Source organism: Nicotiana tabacum, chromosome 19 (assembly GCF_000715075.1).
Source record: "Nicotiana tabacum cultivar K326 chromosome 19, ASM71507v2, whole genome shotgun sequence".
NCBI classification, from domain to species: Eukaryota; Viridiplantae; Streptophyta; class Magnoliopsida; order Solanales; family Solanaceae; genus Nicotiana; species Nicotiana tabacum.
Window position 1 is genome coordinate 75,397,432 of NC_134098.1, and position 9,923 is coordinate 75,407,354.

The 9,923-nt window shown below is 38.0% G+C and overlaps 1 protein-coding gene across 8 annotated transcripts; it reads left to right on the forward strand.

Annotated features, from left to right (window-relative positions):
• Positions 1–4,947: 4,947 nt before the first annotated feature.
• On the forward strand, positions 4,948–9,801 carry LOC107767002 (filament-like plant protein 7). 8 transcript variants are annotated; one of them, XM_016585922.2, is made up of 7 exons: positions 4,948–5,128; positions 5,204–5,345; positions 6,178–6,285; positions 6,393–6,540; positions 6,663–8,487; positions 8,572–8,632; positions 9,193–9,801. In XM_016585922.2, exons 3-7 carry the CDS (start codon positions 6,184–6,186, stop codon positions 9,610–9,612), a joined length of 2,556 nt encoding a protein of 851 aa, XP_016441408.2. In that variant the 5' UTR covers positions 4,948–5,128; positions 5,204–5,345; positions 6,178–6,183; the 3' UTR covers positions 9,613–9,801. The 8 variants fall into 8 exon arrangements, with proteins under 8 accessions (XP_016441408.2, XP_075094118.1, XP_075094117.1 ...); XM_075238017.1 differs by having other exon boundaries at positions 4,951–5,128; positions 5,204–5,341; XM_075238016.1 differs by having other exon boundaries at positions 5,128–5,345.
• The last annotated feature ends 122 nt before the right edge of the window (positions 9,802–9,923 follow it).

Genomic DNA, 9,923 nt, shown 5'->3' on the forward strand with positions numbered 1-9,923 from the left:
ATTGGGGGTATTTCGACTCCCCGACGGAGCCATTTTACAATAATTTTTCCACCTCTTCGCGTAGTACGTCATTAATTACGGAGTTGAACTTATGCCTAACCTGCCTCACCGGGGGGTGTAATAGATCGACATTCAATTTGTGTGTGGCGATCTCCATTGGGATACCTGGCATATCTGAACAGTTAAAAGCAAACAAGTCAGCGTTAGTAGTTAAGAATTGACGAAACTTACTTGGTTCTTGAAGTTTGTAGCCGATGTATGCTTTCTTGTTGTGGTAATTATTGTCTAACTGAACAGGGTCGAGGTCCTCTACAGTCGATCCTGCAGCTTCGACCGTATCGAGGTCTCTGATGACGTCCTCACTGTCATTACATATCGACCTCAACCCTGTTGATTGCTATGCCTCTTTTTCTTTGTCCTTTGTTTGTTGGGTGGTTGTACAGTCTAGGGAGATGCGGTAGCATTCCTGGGATGTGCGTTGTTCGCCTCATATACTAAATATACCCTATGGAGTTGGGAATTTGATGACTTGGTATAAGCTGGAGGGGATGGCTCTCATGGTGTGTATCCATGGTCGCCCTATTATGGCGTTGTATGATGTGTCTTGGTCCATGATATGGAATGTGGTTTCCAGAGTGACGCCACCGGCTAGGATGGGGAGTGTGATCTTGTCGGATGTTCTCTCAACTGCATTGTTAAAACCCGTTAGTGTGATGTAGCACGACACTATCTTATCATCGAGTTTCATTTGTGCAAGTAATCAAGGGTGGATAATGCATGTGCAGCTCCCATCGTCCACCATAATGCGCCTCACATCGGTATCTAAAATTCGTAAAGTGATAACAAGAGCATCATAGTGAGGGAAAACCAAACCGTTGGTATCTGACTTATCAAAGATGATACTTTCTTCGAGTTCATCACACCGTTCGTGGCTGATCGACCGTTTGAGCTTGTGGGTTGTGGTGAACTTCACATTGTTGATGGAAGCATTGTCGCTGCCACCAATGATCATGTGGATAGTACGGGTCGGCGAGAGTGGTTTCGGCGGTCCTTGATGTTGTTCGCGTCCTCTTGCAAAGTTGGTCCTTTCTCGGTCGCTCATCCACTCTTTGAGGTGTCCCTGTCGTAGCATGTTTACGACCTCCTGTCTTAGGGCGATGCAATCTTCGATTTTATGTCCTCGCTTTTCTGGTATTCGGGTCTGGCCTCATTTTTTGTGGCCACTTTACCTTCGGTCCGAGCTACTCCAAGGCGTAGACTATTTCTATAGGTGACACACAAAAATTGAGAGCGGATAATAAAGAGGGCATACCTCTCTCGTTCCGGTGAGTCCTTGTTCTTGATCGGGGTGGGCCCTCTTCATGGAGGGATGAGGATGCAGTGGCGGTTCTGACATATGATAGATGTCATTTCCCGTTGAGTCGTGAGATCTCTTCTGATATCATTTCTTCGATCTTTCTTGGTTTCTGCTTGCATCGAGGTCAGCCGATTGGTCAGCCCATTGAGGTCGTCCTTGTCTGCTCGGACTTCGGCGCAATATGCATTGTATATCTCATCCCAAGTAGTTGGGGGGTACTTTATAAGTCTAGTCAGTAGCTTTCTTGCTGGCTTTGAACCGTTTCTGCTCAGCGTATTTTGAAAAGCTGCGACCGCCATCCTTTCCGATACATTTGGTAAGGTCATTCTTACTCTGTTGAACCGGGCGAGGAAATTCCTCAATCCGTTGACTGCTTAATAGCAAATATGTCATTTACTCTCTCATCTACTTTTTTGGCCCCAACATGAGCCGTTACGAACTTATCAGCCATTTCTTCGAATGTCTTAATAGAACGCGCATGCAATTGTGAATACTAAGTTAATGCTCCTCCCGTGAGGGTCTCGCTGAATTTTTTTAACAAAATGGAGGATACTTGTTCCTTGGCGAGGTCATTGCCTTTCACGGCGGTGACATAGTGAGTCACACGGTCTTCAGGGTCGATCGTGCCATCATATATTTACAGGTAAGGCAGTATTTTAAAGGTCTTCGGTATGGAATGTGGGGTGGCTTCGTCACTGTATGGCTGCTTGACAAACCGACTGGCATCTCTCTTCGGCAAGAGCTTAAGGACGTCCAATATCTTGTCGACCATTTCTTGGTGTTCTCTCATTTGGGCCCGAAGCGCTTTGTTCTCATTTTTTATTTTATCCATCCTTTTCAAAATGGCTGCGAGTGTGTCGTTACCTGCACCATTAATGACATTGTGAGAAATACCTATCGTTGGGGGAGGAGGAGGGAAGTTGATCATGTTGCTCGTCTATTGATGGTATAACTCAAGTCCTTGCGTTTTCTGTAGCCGCGTCCCGAACGGGCTTATGGAGGACGCTGGTTAGTGTGTCAGTTAGCCAAGCCTCTAGGAGCTTTTTTATTGCTGGAGGCGCTCCTCCACCACAGATGCGGAGGTCCCCTTACCAAGAGATTTTGTGATGCTGCCAGCATAATAATAATTTAAGTTTAGAGAAATAGATGTAAGCAACTACCTTTTTCATCTACAATTGAAGTTACAACCTAATTGTTGTAATCCTCCCTCAATAAATGCAACTACCTATTTCTATCTACAATTGAAGTTACGACCTAATTGTTGTAATCCTCCCTCAATAAATTAGACGAAAGATCTAATTCCAAGGAAGATACCCCTTTCTCGGCAGAGGCGTATCCATGATTTTAAGAATATGGATGTATCATTATCTTTACAATTGTCCTCGACGAGTTTTCATACTTTGAAAACGGTCGATGATAGCATCATTACTTATAGTTTTGAATATCTTACGCTCTATATAGCAAACTAAACAATCATTTAAAAAATCACCATTCATTCTATTACGTAGATCATTTTTAATGTACTTCATTGATGAGAATGCTCTTTCCACGCTTGCGATAGCAACAAAAACTAGGCATCTGTACATGTATGTTTGAACTTATACACTTTAATTGTGTATGAATTGGAGCAGCTTTTTCAATAACTAATAACTATATTGTTTGGTTTTAAAACAAAACTGAAACTTGGACAGAGGTTCCAAGTAACAGAAGCCAAAAGCCTACCTATGCCTCACTTTCTCAGTAACTCACTCTTCTAAGGATAAAAATTCAAATCATTCAATCTTCTAACTATCTTTGGCCTCAAACTTCCTCTATATGCCACTTCTTGCACTATCAATCTTATGAGCACTTCATGACTTCAGTGTTTAGCTTGAAAAGCTCTCATATTTTGTTCAAATTAATATGAAACATTCATACTTGTTTAATTTGGAGATATTTTAAACTTAAATTATTGTCCCACTAAATTCCTTCGCATAAATTCTTTTTCCCATGAATTTCAATCTTTGACTTGGCCAAATATTTTTTCAAACATAATATGTGCACAAATTCAATAAACTATCAAAATTCAAGACTTCAAAGCCCTAGCTCTCCCAAATTTCCACTAGAAATAGCATTCAACGACTTCTCATTTCAAAAATAAATAATCATAATCACTATCAATAAGATAAATTTTGGGCAAGAGATTCAAACATTTAGCAGAACGGGAAAAGAGAGAGCGAGGAATAGCAAGAGGAGAAGAAAGCTGCAAGGAGAAAGAGATAGCAGTTACATACCTGAGAAGGAACGTGGAGAAGAAATTGATGCTTTCTTGAAGAATCCACATTCCACAGTCACATAGAGCCAATGGAGAGAGAGAGAGAGAGAGAGAGTTGAGAGGGAGACATTGTATTTTGTTTTTAGGGATTTGACCGATTATGCACACATTCCCCCTAAAAACGTGGGATATATTTTTAGCCAAAAGGGACTTTTAAATATTAAAAAAAACTTAATTAAAAAAAACGTAGGAACACCAATTTACCAGTGTAGCAAGGTAGTCAATTGAGCATGAGTGGTCACAAACATATTTATATACATAATTATAAAATTAGTACTGTTTATACATAGCCTAGGGAGGAGAGCATGGGTGCATGTACCCCACACCCTTCCACTTAAATCTGCCCCTGTTCTTAGGGTCTAATATACCCCCTTCAGAAAAAATCTAAAAAAGAACTGACGATAAAAAAGAATCTACACTTTTCCTCACAATAAAACAAAAAGTTAAGTTACCTTATAAATAATCTTTATATATTTAAATTATTTAATTGATAATTATAAATACCTGCTATAAATATTAGTAATTGATAGTTAATTCTTATTAATTTATCTTTTATCCCTAGTTAAAATTCGCTGATAGTGTAACAAAATTTCTACAATGTTATTAGCGTAGTTGGTGAACTACTTGGTTAGCTCTCCTCATAACCCACTAAGGTAAGTGTCACTTTTCTTATTTGTTGCTTTCATTTTAGATAAACAATAATATATTACACTTCCACCATATGGAATAAAAATGATGAAAAGGGAATAAAAGTTAATTAATAAAGATTAGAGTAACACAATGGGCGAGGAAAAGGAGAAGTCACGATCCCCAATTTGATACCTTTACTAAGAAAAGGGTACCACAAAATATTATTTTCAAAACAAAGGTAAGACAAGATGCTTCTTTTAGTCTTTGAATACAAAGGAAAATATAGACTACCATAAAGGGACAAAATCATTATGCAACAATCAATTCTCTTGACCCTATTTCACGTACATTTATGTCACATTCTCCTGAATATGTAATGAATTCAATTTTTTTATATATATAATTTTTTTATACTATCAATATAATTTAATATATTATTAGTTTAGTTTTCACGTTACTATTTAAGTTTGATATCAAATGTTACTGGTGGGATTGGTCTACATAACTTGAGAGTGTAAAAATTATTAACAAAACCAACCCACAAGGTTACACGTACTTAATATTCGATGGGGCGTGATATTCACAGATGGTGAAATATAACCTTGCATGTCTTGAAAGTGTAACGTTTTCAGACATTATTAGAGCTACAACGGTTGATTGTGAAAAATGGACCCTCCAAAAACTTTATCTTACTCTCTGCTACTGGCTACTGGCTAGTCATAGCTACTTTTAATCTTTTCTTGACTTTGGATTTTTACCCCTATGCCAAAGTGAAGGTGAGACCCACCCACTATTTGTTGTTAAATTTGTTTCACTTCACTCCCCAGGTGTGTAACTTAATTACTTTAACTTGTCGGTGGCTATAGTGATGCATTTTCTCAGCTATTTCTTCACTCTCTTAGTTTCAGGTGGTGTCTTGAATGGTCGATTTTTTTACTAGCCACTTTTCTTGAAGCTTGCAGTAAGGTTACGTCCAAGAATTCAACAAGTTTTGGTTATTTTTGTAATGATCAGTAGCTGCTGGTGCATGCTAGATTGAGGTTGGTGAGTGTTGACTGCTCAAGTTTAATCTCACTGTTAAAAACTCATTATGGGTTTTCTTCATGTAGTTTTAGTGAATTTAATTTGTTTTTTTTATGATAGTTATTCGTTTGCATTTTGCTTAAAAATGGAGTATTGAGCTTCTTTTTTTTCTCGTTATGTCCGTAGTTATATCAACATACTGAAACAGTAGAATTTTACAGTATGCGTGCATTTTATTCTCTGTTTTCTTCAATTTTTTTGTGTCTTTTTATTGGTCTTTTCTTCATTTTTAGTTTTAAAAAAACCACTGTACGATTTTAGGGAGTTATGTTGTGTCAAAATTTTACCCCTTATTTTCCCTACTCTGCTACCCTATAACCTTCACAGGGGGGGTTTTGGGGGGAGAGGGGGGCACCTTGTTGAAATTCTAGGACAGTAATTTTTTTGGGTATATATCTATGTTCCGTGATGAAAATACTGGTATGAATCTGTTAAATATAGGCTGTATTCGGCCCTGTTGATAAAAATGAAGCAATGTTCATGTTTTTAAAGCTTTTTAAGTTTCTTTAGAGATAGAAAAGCGTTTTATTAGTTTATTGAAGAGGTTGATTCTGAGTTGCAAAGTTTTGTTGGGTGTCAGTGGTGAATTGAATTTCCTTCTCCTGGTTCTAATCGACCGGTTTAACTAGTAAAATCTGTGAATTGTTTGTCAGTAGCTCTATTATAGTGCTCAAAAGGAAAAAGAGAAGAAACCAAATGGCTAAAATAAGATTCTTTATTTGCTCTTTGACTCTTTGTCATTTGCTCTTTTCTTGCAATTCTTGAAATTCGTGACTGAATTTCGTGGTTACAGTAAATCATGGACCAGAAGTCATGGTTATGGCCGAGGAAACGATCTTCAGAGAAGACAATTGTTTCAATCAGCAAATCTGATCATCCTGCTCAAGTAAATGGAGTAGAGGTACTTAAAAATTTAACTTTAATGTGACAGAGGTTTTAGCTCACTGTTGTAACATTCTTTCGGACACGTTCCCTTTGTGCTAAAGGATACTAATTAATTATGTCTAGGGACAGACAGTTCCAAATGAAAAGGAAATATTTCTGGAGCAATCATTGAAAATTTTAGACGAGAGGTTAGTTACCGCCCTCAGTGAGTCTAATTCTAAAGATGAACAATTGATACGGTCTGCAGAAATGGAACAAGAAGCTATAGCAGGTAACTAACTGTTCTTATTTTTCCTGTTCAATATTGCTAAGGCGCATTTCCTCCTCGGTTACCTTTATTTCCATTTCCCGTAAAGTGTTAGTATCCTTCTCACATATTAGATGCAATTTTAGGTCAGAAGAAAGCAGAAGCTGAAGTGCTTTGCTTAAAAAAAGAACTAGATGAAGCAGTCGTTCGGAGAGAAGCTGCTAATGAAAGTATAATGCACTTGAACACCGCGCTGAGGGATCATATACAGCAATTAACTTCTCTCAGAGAGGAACAAGAGCAAAAAGTACGTGACGCTGTAATGAGGACGTCAAAAGAATTTGAGAAGGCGAACAAAAAGTTAGAGGACAGATTAGCAGAAACAAGTAAAAGGATAACAAATTTGACACGTGAGAATTCTCATCTAAATAAGGTCCTTCTCGTGAAAGGTAAGATAGTTGAAGATCTAACTAAGAGCAGTGCACAGGCAGAAGCAGAGTTTAATGCACTAATGTCTAGGTTAGATTCTGTAGAGAAAGAAAATTCTTTTTTGAGGTATGAATTTCAGATGCTTGAAAGGGAGTTCCATATTCGGAATGAAGAGATGGAGTTCAGCCGTCGCTCTTTGGATGCCTCACATAAGCAGCAACTAGAGAATGTGAAGAAAATTAGAAAATTGGAAGCAGAATGTCAAAGATTACGCCTTCTATCTCGCAAGCGGCTGCCTGGTCAGGTTGCATTGACAAAGGTTAAGAATGAAATTGAAATGCAAGAAAAAAGTCAAACTGTCGTAAGGAGGAGGAAGTCAGATCCCCCAACTGGAAGTTTAATTCTTAAAGACACGGCGAAGGATGACTTTCGCCATAAGGAGATAACTTTTCTAGTTGAACGCATGTGTAATCTGGAGGGAGAGAACAAGGCTTTGAAAGATTTATTAGGAAGGAAAGAAGTTGAGATTTGCCATTCTTCTGTTAAGGGTTCCAAAGAGCTGGCCTTGGCTAGTCCACTATCAAATGAAACTTCCTCAATATCAAGTTACGACACGTGCAAGAGAGATGAAAGTATTTGTTCAAAAATGATTGGGGTTTCAGAGAAGTGTCTGATGGATGATTTTGCTGAAATGGAGAAACTTGCAATAGTTGCTGTTGATTCTACAATAGGGAGTTCTTATCCTCCCTCAGATGCAAGTCCCGCTTTATCAGATTCCTCGAGAATAGAGATACATGGACACCAGATCGACTCGACTGGTAAGGAACTAGTTAAAGTGGGACAACATGATTTATATGACTTGGGAATGGAAGTTCAAGGACAAGATTCACTGTCCAAGAGATCCTCCAATTGGCTTCATGAAATCTTGAAAATAATAATGGAGCAAAGCCATGTCTCGAAAAAGGGCACTGATGAATTAATAGAGGATATTAGAGTAGCTTTGTACAATGTAAACCCTCCATGTACTGGGCCGTCTGAACTGCTTCCCATCAGTGGTTATATTACTTGGAAATCTCCGGTAACTTCTCCAAAGATGCATAGTCTAACAATTGAACCGGGATCAACGCAAAGTGTTATATCTGAATTGGAGAAAATTCATTCTATCCTCCAAGCAGAAAATGAAAGATTGAAAGCTGAGATAAACAGTATGAAGTCCTCAAACAAAGATGTACAAGTCAAGCTGCAGGTCATGAAGAACAAGAGCGAAAACTTGGCAAATGAACTTAAGCAATCACAACAAAGTATTGTAAGTCTACGAGTTGAACTGGAAGAAGCTAAAGAATCTAAAAGGATGATGGAAGATCTTATGGAAAATCAGAAATCAATCAATGAAGATCTTGATACACAGCTTACTGTGACCAAAGTTAAACTAAATGAAACACTTCAAAAACTATCTTCTCTTGAAGTAGAATTGGAAGATAGAAGTCACTGTTGTGAAGAGCTGGAAGGAACTTGCCTTGAGCTTCAACTCCAACTTGAAAGGTATCGTTCAATTGTTATTTTGTTCTCTTAGTTAATAGAGTGCAGATAATGAAGGGTCTAACTCCTCTAATTTCTGATAAGCAGTATTACTGACAAGAGAACTTCTGTGGACAACGTGGATCAAGAAAAAGGACTGCACCAAACTGTGAGTTCTGCTTCTGCCAATTCGCGATTTTCCTTTTGGTGTTATTCTTGTCTAGTTTAGGATCTTCTTTTACAATTTTGTTGTGACATCAAGCCTTAAGGAACTTCAATATTCTTATAAAATTGATGGTTGAAGCATTGATTGATCGAGTATTGGCATTTTTATGATCTCAGGCATCCACTCAATATAGATTTCAGTGAACTGTTGTATGTTGTAAGTAGAAGCATCACAATCACAATGAAAATGTATGCAAGATCAAGTAAAGCTTACTGTAATTCTGAAAAACTAGTACGTAATCTTTAAGCATAAAAAAGTCGCTGCCACTTCAGAGTGATCAAATTGATGATTTGTTGAACTTAATTAATCCGCGTTATATTGTTTCTTTATATGAATTACAAATATGCTGCATAAATAGTACTTCCAATACCTTATCGGCGATACTTCCAACAACAAGAGTCGTGAATATATATTTCTTTTATAATGGACCACCTATTTGCATCACTGTCTATATGTACTTTATCTACTGAATCATGTAGAGAAATGATTGTTCAAATTGGCAGGGCTGGGAAATAACATCTGCTTCTGCAAAATTGGCGGAGTGTCAAGAGACTATACTGAACCTAGGAAAGCAAATTAAGGCCTTATCTTTGCCAAAGGAAAATACAGTTGGTGCCACCAATGGTAGCATTAAGAACATGAGGAAGCACATGTCTCTACTCGATCGGATGTTATCCGAGGATGATGTGCAAAAGGAGGAACTCAACTCTCCCAACTTAGAAGAGCCCCTAAGAACCATGGATACAGTTCACGCAGCTCAAAGCCCACATGAGTCTGAAGCTAAAACTCCGAATGTGGGAACTATGGTTATTTTACCAGCCAAGAAGCGCGGGGGGGTGAATTTTCTAAGGAAGCTTTTACTAAGGAAGAAGCGAGAAAGAAGCAAGAAGAGAGCCTTTCCGTTAGGCATTGAAACTTATTAATGCTGCAAGAAAATCGGGTTTTACTTCTAAGCAGTTTTTAGTTTGATCATACATAATGCACATAGATATATCTTATTGTAATGCATGTATCTGCAGCCTGGATATTAACTTCAATAACTTACCTTCATGGCCTATTTGAGTGTATTCTTTACGTACTTGTTATGTAAAAAAGCCTCTGTTTGCATCTTATTGCACTTGCTACAGATCCATCTTGGTGCTTCTTTTCTATAATAATGGTTAGATCAGGTCAAAAAATCAAATAAAATTGGTTGAAAATTTTGTTTATTTGCTCAATGTTGCAAGAGATGAAA

Coding starts and splice junctions, on each gene's coding strand:
- LOC107767002 (XM_016585922.2), top strand. CDS start 6,184: ATGGACCAGAAGTCATGGTTATGGCCGAGGAAACGATCTTCAGAGAAG. Junction 6,286..6,392: donor CTCAAGTAAATGGAGTAGAG/GTACTTAAAAAT, acceptor AATTATGTCTAG/GGACAGACAGTTCCAAATGA. Junction 8,488..8,571: donor CTTCAACTCCAACTTGAAAG/GTATCGTTCAAT, acceptor TCTGATAAGCAG/TATTACTGACAAGAGAACTT.